The sequence below is a fragment of the Drosophila obscura genome, unplaced genomic scaffold (assembly GCF_018151105.1).
Source record: "Drosophila obscura isolate BZ-5 IFL unplaced genomic scaffold, ASM1815110v1 contig_17, whole genome shotgun sequence".
In the NCBI taxonomy this organism is placed as follows: domain Eukaryota; kingdom Metazoa; phylum Arthropoda; class Insecta; order Diptera; family Drosophilidae; genus Drosophila; species Drosophila obscura.
This window is the reverse complement of record NW_024542757.1, coordinates 617,066-631,857: the sequence shown is the minus strand read 5'-3', so window position 1 is coordinate 631,857 and position 14,792 is coordinate 617,066. Positions and strand designations below refer to the sequence as shown.

The following is a 14,792-nucleotide window of genomic DNA, read 5'->3' as shown; positions in this document are numbered from 1 at the left end:
GCCTAACAATTGAATTGTGTTAATTAATATATATGTGTGGTATAGCATTTATTAATGGTTAATATTGAAAACATTCAATCAGAGCGCTCTCAATCGCCAATATGTACATTTCAATTGGGGTTAAAAACATTCTACAAATTGTCTTATTTATCGACTTTCAATTGACGACTACTATCTTTATGGTTAATAAATCAATTTGTATGGTAACTTACTCTAGAATCTTGTATACGTACATACTTTACAAACACACAATGGTCGGACTTACTAATAATGAATTCAATCGTTTATGTATACATAAAAAAAAAATCATTAAATCGTCCTCGCAAGTGGTTGGTACTCGCCGTTCTACAAAAAATTCGAATCAACTAAATTATGAATACATATTGCATTTACAAAAGATTGCAGCGGTCTCCATCTCTTTTTTTCTGTCTCTCAGGACCCTTTCTTGTTTCGGGTGGAGAAAGAGAACGGATCGCCTAGAATACTAAACTAGTACAATTATTACACACTACCGCCTATAAACAAGATAAGCATAATTGGAAGATGCAAGCCATATTGCAATTGATCGTTCATATTGCAATATTTCCGCGGACTACAATTACAAAATCAACAAAATCGCCTCGTCTGCGTGCAGTGGGAAGCAACAATTTAAATTACATTTAAATGTGGCCCGCTTGCTCAACAATAAAACCGATGTGTGAACTGGCACACTGACTGGATCCGGATTAGTTGCTCCCACTGCTGCGGCTGTCTTTTAGCTGCACCCCAAGAACTTCGCGCAGCTCGCGCAACTGCTGCGCTCCTTGCATGAGACGCTTGACACCGCGTGGCAGTCCACGGCATGAAGCCAGGTTTATTGAGCTCATGTTGGCGCAGTTTTTGAGTATTTCCTTGACTGCCTCATCCGAAACAGACGAGCCGCACAGATTCAAATGACTACAAGGGATAAATTAATGAGATTTTTCTAAAATGTTGTTGTCGAAATTCCAAATACTTACGCCAATGGGCACTCGCTCCCCTTCTCGGCAAGGGCGCGCAGTGCATTGTCTATTGGCTGCTGCACGTTTGCCCAGGCCAGATCCAGTTCTATGAGACTGTGCGCCCACTTGGAGGCAATGAGTTCCAGACCCGACCTACAGGACCAAACCACAAGAAGAAAGAATAGTAAAGCTCAAGCTGTGGAAACTACGAGGATTGAACCTACCCCACATCGCGCGTAACTGAGCAGCCTGAGAGGTATAAATGCTTTATGTCCCAGGCTGGTAACCGGATGAGGCTCTCGTGCGTCAGCCGAGTACAGTTGCGCACATCTAGCAGCTTCAGCTTGGAGCTGCTCTTCAGCAGGCGCTGCAGGTGATCATCGCAAATGATGCGCGATTCATCCGTAGTTGCAGCCACGGAGAGCTCTTCGAGATTGGGAAAGCCAGGGGAGTCCATCTACAAATATTTAAAGCCTAGATTATCTTCTTTGAGACCAGCCTAAATGTGCAAGCTTACAATCTCCTGCATTCCGGCTGTGCTTGGTGTGATGTGCGAGTTGGTCACCCGCAGAACCTTCAACTTTTGGCAGCCATGCTGCAGTTTCTCAATGTGCAGCACGCCGTGAGATGTGGCCTGCGTGGTCACATTCGAGAGATCCAATAGCGTCAGATTCGGACAGTGTGCCTGAAATGTACAATTTAGAATTACCAGAGTCTTTGATTGGGGGAGACTGCATATACGCACCGACAGTACGCCGACTATCTGGGGTATACCCGCCAGACGATTGTGCGCCAAGTGGAGATGAGTTAGACGACTGCCAATTGTCTGAAGCGCATTGCACAGAGAGATCATGCCCACAGCGGTCTTGCTGGCATTCATCTCAAGCTGTATGAAAGTCAGAAAAATCGATTTAGCTTTGTTTCCTACCGAAGCCTGATCCTCTCAACTTACGTTAATGGAGCTCAAGTCTAACCGTTCCAGTTTCTTCATGTTGTCCACCAAATAGGTTAAATTGTCTGAGGTGAATCCTTTCCAGCCGGACAGCGTGATACCAGTTAGGTTCGGACAACCGGCAGCCAACTTGGTGAGAAAGCAATTGATGGATATGTCCGATATTTTCCAGTTGGCTACAAAAGAAAGAAAAACTCGCGTTTAAAAAACAAGCTTCAGGTTTGTGGTTTTTGGTCACTTACAAACATTCAACTCGGTGCAGGCACTGCAGCGGTTATCCACAAACCACTTGAGTTTGAGTTCTGTGCGATACTTCTCCTTGATCCATGTAGTTAGGTCCATTGTGTGCCACAGTGAGGGGGTGAGAGACACCCGCCGCCACAGAGAGCAAACTCGACCCAGGCGGAAGAGTGTGGGCAGGCAGCCGTCCTTCTCAATAACGTGTTCGAAAATCTAAAATTAAAAACAAAATCTCATTGAGTTAATTTTTTCAATCGTCTGCAGCGCTTTTGACTTACTCGGAAGAGGACTTCCGCAGGAAGCCTCTCAGCCCAGGCACTCTGTTCGACTGCTTCTCCCTCTACTGCTTCAGCTGCACTGCTCGTCGAGACCTTCTTCTTTCGCGGCTCACATTCACTCTCGTCGCTGTCCGGCTGCTTCGGCTTGCGAACGCGCTTGCGTGCCGGCTTGGTAGCCAACAGGGACGGGGACGGGAGGCGATGCTGCTGACGGCGTGGTGTCTGCACCCGCCACGCCATCCGATTTTTTAATGCACAGCTTAATGCCGACTTTGTTGTCGCTGATCTCGCTCTCGTACATAGGCAGTGCCTTTGGTTTGCGAGATCGGGAGGCGCGCGGTGACGTGGATGCGGACTTATTGAGCTTTTTGTTGCTTAGCGCTGTGGCCAGCGGCTTTCCCGACTTTGGTGTAGAGCCATTGACCGCCGATGCCTCCTCTTGCTGCTCCTGCTTCGGGGCCGGCGCTGGCTGTTCCCCCACAGGCGAATGCTGGCCATCGGAAGCTGGTGAACACGACGTCGATGTGGCCGTGTTGGTCTCATCAGTTTGTGTTTCTGACTTTGGAGGAGACAATATATTATCTGGTATGACAGGCGCTGTAGCTGCCGTTTCGGTAGCCAGCAACTGTGGCGGCGTGTGTGAAGGCGTCGATGGAGTCAGCGTGTTGATATCCACCGTAGTTGATTTCTCCCTATCTGTTGGACTTTGCTCCTTCTGCAGCTGCACACTTTTCGCATCCCCAGCCGACGCTTTCATGTCCCTGCAGGATCCTTCCGAGTCCTTGGTGGACGGCGCACTCGAGCACTCATCAGCTTTCTCCTTCAGGCCATCCTGCTCGGGCATTTTCGTGCCCTCAACGCTTGGTGCCACCTCTTCACTCATCGTTAAAATGTTCTGCAATTAAATATTCAAAGTAAATACGAATTTTCATATTTCGACCGGGAAAATCGATGCACAATAAACTGAACCCATTTTGGCGGCTTTTCCCCGTTTCCTATGCGCTCCCATTCTTATTATCGTTCTCATTCAAAAAGCTCTCTCCGAACACAATATGCACTCGTAAATCTCACCTGCTACAACAAATTACACATATATTTTTTTGTTTTTATTTTTATTCGTTGTTCGCTTTCCATAAACAAGTTGGGGTCGGCTCGCAACGACTTGTTTGTGACCTGTGCGCACGCTCCAGCTTACTTCCCGCCACCAAAAATCAAACACAAACACCTTATCTCAATGGACGTTCAGAGATGCCAAGGGATTTTTCAGAATCTCTGATCCCTATCTTGGGGGTTCACTGCAGTGTGTGAGTGTGGAAAACTACACTTGATCGCTGCACTCATATGCTGGGCGCCCCGTTTGCGTGCAGGGTGCATAATCGGCATTCATTCAACTCACCACTTGAAAGAGACGTAGGTACACAAATGTTATCTTCCGACCGACTATTCGACTCGCTCGCACGCACTGCGGTACTGTACTGCAACTGTAGTGTGTGAACAGCACGGCACTATGTGTGTGTGTTTGAATTGTCCGATTTCGATTCTAAAGATTTTTTCCTGTAGCGTTTCGTGGAAATTTTACCCGTTTGCGATGCCAAAACTGCGGCTTTTACATTGTTGCCAAGCGCTTGAGGCACTGGATACCAATTGCTCACGGCATGGAGAACAATTGGCTTATTAAACACACACTTAAACACAATTAATGCCAAAATTGTGGAATTTGGTGGCAATAGAGGTGTCAAACCAAAGAGGGCACTATCGATAGTATTTACTATCGATGGTTTTGAGACTATCATGATAGTATCGCGTTACAGTCTACCTATGAAAATTGGTTGAAATTTAGGTATAGTTTTAGTATTTATTGGTAAAAGGGAATTATTTGCATTTCAAGCCAATTAATGAGGAGACAACGTCGGAAAATTGGCCCGGATACCTTTTAGCCTGGAGAATGTCAACAGCTACAAGCTGGAGAGCTTCGGAAAATTTCCTACCTCCACGGACAATTTTTACTATTATTGTAAGCTACTACTTGCTTTAGTTATACATGATTTTATATAAAATTGTTTGGTTAACAAATGAGCCAAACCAAGCCCATTCCTGTTTTTAGAAATATTTATTTATGTGATCAGAGAAAGTTAGGTACTGAAGTTGGATCTTGTTAAATTTGAGAATTGTACATTTATATTTATCTTGGGTGTCCGCCAATTTCATTTGGCCATATCCACGCCAGATCCGACTTGGCCACCACTAAGGCAGACGGCCTATCATTAATAATAAATATTTTCTTTTTGTACCCCAAAAATACTTTTCGATATAAAATCCGTTACAAAAGTAACGGTTTACCTTACGCGTTTTCAACTTTCAGCCAATCAAATCGTTCGAAATTTTCTGTAAACATTTGGGGTGGTTTTCTGGGCAAAGTCCAAAAAAATGTTCGCGCGACCATGAAACAAGAAAATAGTGCCGAATATTTTTCTTCACAAGTCCGCTGAGTATCAAAAAATATCCATTGATAATATAACGATAATGACGCAACAATGAATCTTCATTCCATACGCAAAACATGTGGCTCACACCACGAAATGGAGGGGAAAGTCACCTCGGAAAAGAGAGAAAATTTTTGAAAAACCACTACGAATTGAGAGCGAAAATTGTCAGTATTTTTGGTGCGCTAAATGAGTTTGGCGGTCATTTTCAAAAGTATATTGATATATGGAAAAATAAAAATTTCACTTGATTTGTTTTGTCGAGTGTGACTGGAACCTCAGAAACGTCATTTAACCCACTAAACCAGCAGGCGAACAACTTGAGTTAAGCCGCGGAAAATAATACTGTGTTTAAATATGTTTCACCAGAACTGCGTTAAAACTCTTCAAGTTTCGTTATATTGGTGTTTGTATATAAAAACCCACTGATCTGAAATCATAAATTTTCTACAAAATTGTCTAACTTTGAAGACTCAGGTCATTACAAAATAAAAACACAAAACGTAATTGAGAATGAATTGTTACGTCATTTGAGCACTTGTTGCTTTTCAACCTGTAGTATGGATATTTTTATACCCTATTTCCTTTAATTAATTATTTCCTAAAACAAATATTGACCTAAAACAAATACACAAGATAAACGTTACAAGTTTGTAGCATACGTATATTAATTTAATTATATTAACTAATAGGTGTAATCAAGATTCGACACCTCTGGCAGGCCGGTAAGATCCTTATGAATTTCTAGCCAGCGTTTGGCGTTGATTGTGGTCTTGCCATAGGTACGTCCAAACTTGTAGAGCTCTCCCGGCACATGACCCGCGTAGCTGGGCACCATGCCGATGTCGTCGTGATAAATCACAAAGTGTCCCACCGGCGGACAAGTGACTGCCGGCCTGGTCAAGTCCTGGCCACAGCACCAAATGTCGCGCTTCCTCTTGTACATGTAGTCCGAGAAGCTGCACAGGGCACGATGTGTTAGCACCTGGTTTGACTCGCCAAATCGGGTAACGGCCATGGGTATATGAGCGGCATAGCCATTAATTATAAACTTGTCGTCGTCGTCATCCTCCAGGAAGTGCGGCGACGTGAACTTGCTGTAGCACAGCTTCTCCACCTTGGGCGGACACTCGCCAGGCTTGACGCCCTTTGAGCGACCGGTGACGGGAATGAGTGGGGAACGGTATCTGGCTTGCGGGAGCTGAGGGAAGAACGCACTCAGGGGGAGATATTATATTATGGGGTTACAGTACGCACCAGACGCTCATTCAGCTTGCGCTCGAAGAGACCTTTGCCGCTTTCCAAGAGATCGCGATGACGAAGTGTACGATTTTCGCAGCGATATAGCTCCATCAGGGTCTCATGCTGGGCGACACCCGCCGAGGCAGCAGCCACATAGCGCTTACCAGTCTGACTCGCCATATTTGGGACGAAGCCGGCATATCCTGGAAGTATGGGATGCCGGTAAACAGCATCCACGAGCTCCTCACGACGACGCAGCACCTTCAGCTCATGCTCCGTGGGATAATCCTTGAGTCCATGCTTGGCATCGATGGGCAAAACGATCAACTCCGGTGCATGGTAGATGCACGGGTCGATGAGCAGCTTGTGCGTCTGTTTGCCATATGTCTTGCCCACGCGGTCTCGGTTCTGGGTGCAGTGGCCGGTGTACCTGCGCGCCCCAACAATGGACAGTAGACAGTCGTTAGACAGCAGTCCTGATGTGTGCGCACCTGCTAGCTTACCCTGGCACCAAATGCGGCTCCGGCGTTATGGTATCATTCATCATGCTGGCGACCAAATTATTCTTACACAACAAATTTTGGTTTCTAAATGTTCTGTTTACTTAAAGCAATTTACAATTGTTTAATAATGGGCATGGAATTAACAATAATTTACAATCAGGCGAGGCACCTGACACATCCCTGAAAGTTAGGTAGTTTCGGAAAGTGAAAAGATTTCGTTATACACCGGCAACTTGCAGCATTTCGGCTATGCTGACAATCTTCTCGCGTGGCTTTCCCTTTGCCTTGCCCGTTTCAATCTCGAAATCATCAATGCGCCGCCAGCCGTCCCACGTGACCACACGCTTGTCGTCCGCCTCGAAGCCAGGCTTTGATGAGCTCGTGTCCAGGGCATTGGCTGCTATGTCGTCACAGATGTTCTTGGCCACAGCAAACGCGCCGCTCATTGTGGTTAATATAACGCCAGTTGGGCCAGTGCCCAACCATCCGGCCACATACAGGCCAGCATCCACGCTGCCTGTCGCATCCAACTGCAGGACGCGACCCTCTCGATTGCGAACATGGCCGCGTCGGTCGTCAAAGCTAATGCCGGCGTCAGCGCAACTCGACTTGTAGCCAATGCTGCGCAAAATCAAATTCGATGGCAGGCGTTCTATGGCAGCTGTGGGCACTGCGGCATCCTGCTGGAGTTCTGTGACGGAGAATTCCATTTCGGCCTCAGCGATGGCTTTTGGGGCACGCAGGAAAATTGGCAGAAACTGCTTTGAGTCCGACGATGAACCCTTTCCCTGATCGTTTAGACTCTTGAGCATCAGTTCCGTCAGTCGCTTGCGCGGACGCTGCAGCTGCTCCACCTGGTTGGCAATTCCTGGAAGCAAATAAACGTTGTGGTCAGGTCAGTGGTGCATAGCGTGAAGTGATAGCCCGATTTCTTACCCGAGAAGTCGTCCGAGCGCCAGCGTGTTTGAACGTTGGGCAACTTAAGCATTTCGCGCAGCTCCTTAATGGTGAAGGCGGCCTGCAGAGGACCCCGCCGACCAACCAGATGCACCCGCTCCACCTGGCTGCGTGAGAGTGCCTCCAGGGCATACTCCGTCGTGTCTGTGGACTACCCAAATCAGAGCGTGTGTGAGTATAACGAACACCTATAGGCCACTCAATTGTCTTACTCTGAGTGCATCTAGGGGACTGAGCAGCATGCGTGCCACATCGATAGCCACATTGCCTTGGCCCACAATCGTCACATCGCGGCCGCTCAAGTCTGGCTGCAGTTGCTCTGCGCCCGGCAGTCCATTGTACCAGGCCACAAACTTGCGGGCAGATATCACATGGCTCTGCTGCTCGTTGTCCAGCTGCAACTCCCGATCCTGGTCGGAGCCGTAGGTGAGCAGCACGGCGTGGTATTGGTTCCTCAGCTCCTGCAGGCTCACATCTGCACCCAGTGCGACATTGCCAAAGAAGCGAAGACGCGGATGCTCGGCCGTCTTTGTGAAGGTGTTGATGACGTTCTTGACCTCCGGATGATCGGGCGCAACGCCAAAGCTGGAATGTCGATTTGCATAATGGGACATGTCATTAGTCGATAAGTGTCAAACTGCTTGCCCGACACACGCGACCACGCTTAGATAAAAACATCTGAGGCCCGGCCGACTGGCACAGTCTCGTTGGTGTGCCACCACCAAGATGTGGACGATCCGTTGCGCTCCGCTGCTCGCCTGCTTCTTTGTGCTTGGGCTTTGTCTTTCCACTGTAGCGGCCAGCCCCGCATGGAGCTTTGAGCAAGTCGGCGGTGAGTCCTCTCAGCGTTGCGTTGTTATCCCGACAATCCTTGTACTCGTATTCACAGGCTACTTGAATGGCATTTTGCGCTCCGTCTTGGGGCCCCTTTTCGGATTCGGAAACGGCGTATTCAACACCACCACCACCTCTAGATAGGATAGCCTAAGGGTCCTCTTACCGCACCAGACCGAAGGGAACCGGCAGCTTCTCAACAATATCCACAACACAGTCGCCCAGATGCTTCAGCAGATACTGGGCCGCATAGAAACCGGCGGGTCCGGCGCCCACAATGCATATCCGTTTGGTGGGCGTCCCACTCTGGATTATTTGTTGTCTTGCAGGACTCGCGTGAAAGCCACGCCTACAGATATTCAGTAAATTAAAGGTCATGTCGTCGTCGTCTAGTACTTTTGTCGCTTTCTTTCTTTGGTTTGTTTACGTTTTCGCCTTGTAATCGTGAATGGGCACATTCGGCCAATCGGCGGTTGCAATCGGTGCAGGAAGGTAATTTCGATGTCAGAGCAACCCTGAGGCAAGGCGCGGTCAATTCGAAATTTATAGTTTGAACGCAGAACAATATTTATTGGGGGGTGCTTTACAAAGCATAACACAGCTAATTTGACTATTCGAGAGAGATTTGAGTAAGCTTATTCGCGGTGCAGGGCCAGCCAACGCTTGGCGTCGATTGTGGCGCGTCCGTAAGTGGTGCCAACCTTGAAAATCTCGCCCGGAACATGTCCGCCATAGCGCGGCACCATGCCAGTGATTCGTGGATAGATCACGCTGTTCGTGTTGGCAAATGAGCGGCCCACACCAGCGCTCTCCAAAGGCACCCACTCGGCACTACGGCGGAAGAACATATCGTCCTTGGGATAGCACCAACCCTCATCGGGCAGATGGAAATCAAAACCAAAGCCTAAGTAATAGTAATATAATGTAGGCAGCCATAAAACGACAATATTGCACATCAATAAGCTATGGATACTTACGGCTAGAGTATGACATTGTGTATTTTTGTTTTAAGTGCTTGCCGACACGTCTGAATCAGACTAACGAACGGAGAGACTGAAGTGTACTGAGACGACTGAATATTACTATTTTGTTCGTTTCGATGGAAAGGGATACAACAAAATGATTTGTTTACTTGCCATGGCAACCGAAGACGGAATTCGAAAAGCATGCCCGACCGAAATAGTCTGGCCGTAATATCAGCAACAAGTTTGCGGATGGGAGGATGGTAGGTAGGTAGGTAAACACTGTCACGACATGATTTCCTTGGTGGTTTAATGGCGTTTATAATGGTAATTAATGCAGATACCCGTTACCCATAATGGAACCTTCCATGACATTTTAAAACTGCTCTATAAAACTATGTGGTAATAATTAATTTATTACGTTTACTGGTACGCGATAATTTGTTTGCATTTACAGGGAGCGGGGGGCCGGGACTCTTTATATATTGATTAACAGATGGAAAAGGATATATTTCCGGAAGAATCTACACATGTATATGTTATGTGTGAGTGTGTGCGTGTGTGTGGCCAGGTGAGGGGGATCCAGAGCCACACTCAGTTCGACTTCTTTGCCTTCTTCTGCTGCTTGGTCTTCAATTTCTCCTGCTTCTTGAGCTCCTTCTCCGTCAGCGACTTGTACAGCTTGTAGCCAAAGAGAGCTGCAATGGAAGGGAAGGGAGGAAAGGCAAGCGGTTAGTGATCGTTCTCAAGCGGGCGGATCGAGGATGAGTCGAGACCAATTATTGAGATGAGGAGAAATATCACAGCCGCCACAATGGAACTAGAGTATGTCTGAGCGATGTTTGCGTGCTGCGTCAGTCTTTGCTCGATTCGTTCAATGGTCTCCTGGAATTTGCCCTTCATTTCCGCAAGAAACAGACGGCGATCGTCCTCGGTGAGGGACTCCAATTTGTTCTGCATATCGCCGATCTTCTTAACCAGATCCTGTGCGAATTTGCTGCTGGGTCCTGTCTTGGCCACAATGGCCTCCACAGATTGTTTCAGCTGCTCGACGATGCCCGCCGACTCCTCGCCGACAATCGAACTCATGGTGGGGGAGGGAACTACAGGCTAACCACACAGGGATTCCGAATTTTGAGTCTACTTCTGCCCGCTGGCCGGCATGGGTACCGATCCAACACTGTCTCTGTCAACGCGTGGGCCACACCGATGGTTCGTCGCCTGCTGTAAATTTTGTTGTTCCGTGGTGGATTCGAGTTATCTTATCGAAAATCGAACGCCTGCCTATAAAGCAAAGCAAACATGCTAGCCAATGGCTCATATCTGTGTGTGAGTTTTCTGACAGGGCACCCTACACACCGAATCACCTATCCCCCCGTCTATGGTGCTGGAGTAGACCGAAAGGTCGTTCCGATAGGTTGTTCTGTTTCTGTTGCAGTTTAAGTTTCAGTTTCAGTCGTCGGTTTAGTGTCGTCCGCTTGCTTACCAAAGACGAGCAGAATGAGGGCCAACATCACAAAGAATATCATATATTCCCTAGAGCTGTGGCCCGGCTGTCCGTACTGGCGCATAAAGTCCTCCGGCGATGGCGGCTTTGGATTGAATATGCTCTCGCGCAGCTCGTCGCGCTCTGCATCCGATATGCCATCCATGCTCTCGACCAGCTTCCAGATTTCATCGGGGCTGGGCATTTTGAAGTCGGGATGGCCTGGCTCTGCGCCGGCGAACCCATTGCCACCACCGGCTGCCGCCGCAGCCTCCACATCCTGGGCGAATGCCTGCTGATTCAGTGGATCCTCTGCCATTCTCTGCTCAATTCACACGTGTGGGCCCACTTGGTTTATGTGGCTGTGTCTGTGGCTGTGGGTGGGGGTTGGGCCTAGCCTTAACGGTTCGCGTCTGAAGGGGTGAAGGGTTACAATATCTTAAAATAATTGAGTTGCCTCGAGTGTAATTACTGGGGGGAATAACGCAAGTTTACGACGCTGTGGGTGAGGTGTTAGGGCAAACAAAAAATCACACAACAGCAAACAGCAACAAGAAATGGAGGGGTTCAACGTGGCAAACAAAACCCGCGAATTCAACGGAAGCATTCCTCGTGCTCGCGTCTGATAGTTCGTCGGTCTTCTTCGGTATAGACGGAGATTTAATTCAAATTTATAATCCAATTCGATTTAATGTGCAATTCCAATTCCTCCCAGTACACACGAAACTTTTTTGGTAATAATTTGGACGCTTGACCGCCACTGGCTTACGTGCTGGCGGCTGCTTCTGCTGCTCAGGAGTACTGAGCGGTCACTAAAAATCATATTAAAAGTAATATAAAGAAATTGACACTCGTGTGTAATCAGTCGCTTATAATTCATTCTTATTGGAGATATGGTAGTGTTTTTTCGCTGCGCTTTTCGTTTCGTTTTCGCGCCTTCGTCAGCATATTTTTCCAAAGGTAGTCCAAAAAAGTCGGTAAAAATAGGTTGGGTGGGCGATAAGAGAGTTGAGTCTGTCCTCCACGCTTATCAGTCCCCCCGGACACAGGTACAGGTACAACTGTACACACGTCTAAGCCAACAAAAGCATGCATTGAAAACTAGAGGATTAAACATTGGGATAAACAGTGCTAAATAAAACAGGGATTACATCAAGTCCCTACACGTGTTCCGCCGAGCATGCAGTTCCCTGCCTTGGACTGTACATACACGAGTATGGGAATGATTGGAATCTTATCACTCGATACGAGACCCGACCCTCTTATCGCACTCGAACCGACAGCCAATACAAGAACACAATTTTGACTACGTACGCAAGAAAACCGGAATAAATGGCTAGATAGCATGAGGTGGGGAACACGTAAGACTTGCCAAATGCAGGAGAAATCATACTAAACCATAAATACAACAGATAAGAACACAACAAACGATAGCTAAGGGGGCAAATCTGAATGAATTTCAAACAACAAACAGCTGGGGGAAAAAACTATGATGGGCGGGACTGGGGGGCGTGCGGGCATTCTAGTTTCTTGCCTGGTGAAAGTCTTTTGACCCGCTTTTCAGTGGAGTGGAGTGGTGCTTGGGCGTAGGGATTTAATGGGGATGGGTAGAAGTATAAGCTCTCACCTGCCAGAGTAAACACAACAACAGCCGGTACATAGAAGGCGAGATTGGGTATGGATTGCTGGAACGGAGAGCCGGCGTCTGTTAGGTCAACCATTATTGTATATTATTTGAATGAAAAGCTTCCGGAATCTGTGCACTACGAGGTGGAGTCTGCTGAGCTGGTCTTTTCTCTTTTTCTTGTTTTTTTATGTTTATCTCAAAAATGCCTGGCTTTACACGTACGAATGAAATGAACTAGTTCCGGTGAACTCTGAACGCAAAAATGAGTCGTGAGGGCGTAAATTGCTGGCAAGGTATGGACACCAGGCAAATTCAGAGCTCTATTTTAAAGTTATTTCAACGAAATTGCAGTCTACAGATTCAAGCTTTCTCAAATCGTGGCGGATTTTAAAATTTGCCATCTCTTATGAGGTGACCATTTATGAAGCATTTCATTTGAAAGTTATCGTGGTAATATGTTTGTCTGTAAGTAAAGATCTACCAGAAGAATATAAAAACAGTTTTTCCGTGGCTTAATTGAAAGGTTTTCACTGATTAAATAGAGGGGCGTTAAGTGGGCTAAGTCCCTTTTTCCTCGGGTATATACTGGTATTTTTGAACAACTTCCTGGTATATAATGGTATTTTCGACTTGGTTACTTTATTCCCGTTAGGAACATTTGATTGTATGGGAAAAATTTCAGCAACATGGGGAAATGAATAGGCAGCATTGTTCTGCAACTTTGGCACGGAATGAGCAACAAATCTGAATACCTTGGGAAAATGGATATTATGGACTTTAGATATTGTTTGTAATTGTAAATCCAATAAAAAGGACTTCTGAAAACTTGCCAATCTCTTAAAAAATTGATGTATCTATCGGATAAAATTATATTTTAGGGCTGAGAGTCCCAGCTAGCTGGTAATATTAAACGGAATATCAATATCGAGGAATATCAACGTCGAATGTTTTGAAAAAAAAACAATCAATACTATCGTAATAGTATCGGGCTCAAATGATTATTAATTATTAATTTTTTTGTAGTTGATATTTACTGGTTACTTACCTGATTAAATAGAGCGGGGCTAAGTTATTTTTTTTCTCGGTTTCTGAGGTTCAGTCCCACTCGACAAAACAAATCAAGTGAAATATTTATTTTTCCAAATATGTACATTTGAAAATGACCGCCAATCTCATTTAGCGCACAAAAATATCGATATTATTCGCTCTCAATTCGTGGAGAGTTTGCAAAATTTGCTCTCAATTCGTGGGGACTTTGCAAAATTAGGAGACTTTGCAAAATTTCAGTGGAGAATAGAGTGTTTTTGTGTAGACTTTCCCCTCATTTTCGTGGTGTGGCAGCATGTTGCTGACATTTTTCCCATACAAAATCATATGTATCTTACGGGAACGCGTATGGAATAAAGATTCATTGATGCGTCATTCCATACGCGTTCCCGTATGATACATTTGATTTGTATGGGAAAAATTTCAGCAACATGGGGAAATGAATTAGCAGCACTGTTGTGCAACTTTGGCACGGAATGAGCAACAATCTGCATACCTTGGGAAAATGGATATTATGAACTTCAGATATTGTTTGTAATTTCAGGCTCCAAATTATGCAGAAACTACTAAGTCTCTGTTTTGAAAGATATTAACGAAATTTTGCAGCTCATGGGTTCCAATAATAGCTATCAGAACCAGGATAAATGTATATATAAAACAGAAACATGTGCATTTATAGGTAAAAAACATAGGTAAAATACAATATTAATGTTTTAACGCAGCTTGGAACAACAAATTTAACAGCAATTAAAGGAAATAGGGTATACAAAAGCCTATACGCATAGAAGAAACTTGGTTGACCAACAACACTGACGTCACAGTTAGTCAACATTTACGTTTTATGCTTTGGCCGTTTTTGTTTGAACCCTATTATCTAAACAATCCGATTAAAAATAGTTCTGAAAACTTGCCAATCTTGTAGAAAATTTATGTATCTATCGGATAAAATTATTTGTTTAAGCCTGAGAGGGCCAACTAGCTCGTAATATTAAACTGAATATCAAAATTATGAAATACGATTTCAATCAATAAAATATAACGTTAACCCATTGTCGACCAGGGGGTATTGAATATTTCCACGAAATTTATATAACTTTAACATATTTTCCGCACTACAGGTGAAATATGTCGGTGGTCATTTTTGTTTTATAAGTAAAGAATAGGATGCAGCTATAAGAAGAATATGCAAATAGTTTAATTT

At 45.6% G+C, this 14,792-nt stretch overlaps 6 protein-coding genes across 9 annotated transcripts; 1 reads left to right on the top strand and 5 right to left on the bottom strand.

Moving 5' to 3' along the window:
• Nucleotides 1–16: 16 nt before the first annotated feature.
• LOC111078937 (F-box/LRR-repeat protein 6) lies at nucleotides 17–4,213 on the bottom strand. The gene is given in 10 exon segments (XM_022373889.2): nucleotides 17–936; nucleotides 999–1,133; nucleotides 1,205–1,437; nucleotides 1,498–1,665; nucleotides 1,726–1,866; nucleotides 1,933–2,108; nucleotides 2,175–2,385; nucleotides 2,451–2,627; nucleotides 2,629–3,345; nucleotides 3,847–4,213. Coding segments are annotated over 9 exon segments (2,157 nt in total). The 5' UTR covers nucleotides 3,334–3,345; nucleotides 3,847–4,213; the 3' UTR covers nucleotides 17–725.
• Nucleotides 4,214–5,583: 1,370 nt separating this feature from the next.
• Nucleotides 5,584–6,764, bottom strand: LOC111078972 (UPF0605 protein GA14893). Its single transcript, XM_022373941.2, has 3 exons — nucleotides 6,679–6,764; nucleotides 6,191–6,605; nucleotides 5,584–6,134 (listed from the first exon to the last, which is right to left on the bottom strand). The coding sequence occupies exons 1-3, from the start codon at nucleotides 6,720–6,722 to the stop codon at nucleotides 5,619–5,621; spliced, it is 975 nt and encodes a 324-aa protein (XP_022229633.2). The 5' UTR covers nucleotides 6,723–6,764; the 3' UTR covers nucleotides 5,584–5,618.
• Nucleotides 6,765–6,896: 132 nt separating this feature from the next.
• LOC111078971 (NADPH:adrenodoxin oxidoreductase, mitochondrial) lies at nucleotides 6,897–8,935 on the bottom strand. Its single transcript, XM_022373940.2, has 4 exons — nucleotides 8,636–8,935; nucleotides 7,848–8,220; nucleotides 7,615–7,786; nucleotides 6,897–7,546 (listed from the first exon to the last, which is right to left on the bottom strand). Exons 1-4 carry the CDS (start codon nucleotides 8,845–8,847, stop codon nucleotides 6,897–6,899), a joined length of 1,407 nt encoding a protein of 468 aa, XP_022229632.2. The 5' UTR covers nucleotides 8,848–8,935.
• LOC111078975 lies at nucleotides 8,328–8,864 on the top strand. Its single transcript, XM_022373948.2, has 2 exons — nucleotides 8,328–8,467; nucleotides 8,525–8,864. Exons 1-2 carry the CDS (start codon nucleotides 8,362–8,364, stop codon nucleotides 8,611–8,613), a joined length of 195 nt encoding a protein of 64 aa, XP_022229640.1. The 5' UTR covers nucleotides 8,328–8,361; the 3' UTR covers nucleotides 8,614–8,864.
• Nucleotides 8,936–9,011: 76 nt separating the features above from the next.
• On the bottom strand, nucleotides 9,012–9,601 carry LOC111078974. Its single transcript, XM_022373947.1, has 2 exons — nucleotides 9,447–9,601; nucleotides 9,012–9,373 (listed from the first exon to the last, which is right to left on the bottom strand). The coding sequence occupies exons 1-2, from the start codon at nucleotides 9,460–9,462 to the stop codon at nucleotides 9,105–9,107; spliced, it is 285 nt and encodes a 94-aa protein (XP_022229639.1). The 5' UTR covers nucleotides 9,463–9,601; the 3' UTR covers nucleotides 9,012–9,104.
• Nucleotides 9,602–9,827: 226 nt separating this feature from the next.
• Nucleotides 9,828–12,780, bottom strand: LOC111078973. 4 transcript variants are annotated; one of them, XM_022373944.2, is made up of 3 exons: nucleotides 12,545–12,636; nucleotides 10,918–11,330; nucleotides 9,828–10,129 (listed from the first exon to the last, which is right to left on the bottom strand). In XM_022373944.2, the coding sequence occupies exons 2-3, from the start codon at nucleotides 11,234–11,236 to the stop codon at nucleotides 10,026–10,028; spliced, it is 423 nt and encodes a 140-aa protein (XP_022229636.2). In that variant the 5' UTR covers nucleotides 11,237–11,330; nucleotides 12,545–12,636; the 3' UTR covers nucleotides 9,828–10,025. The 4 variants fall into 4 exon arrangements, with proteins under 4 accessions (XP_022229636.2, XP_022229635.2, XP_022229638.2 ...); XM_022373943.2 differs by lacking the exon at nucleotides 12,545–12,636 and adding an exon at nucleotides 11,687–11,729; XM_022373946.2 differs by lacking the exon at nucleotides 10,918–11,330 and having other exon boundaries at nucleotides 12,545–12,780.
• Nucleotides 12,781–14,792: the final 2,012 nt, after the last annotated feature.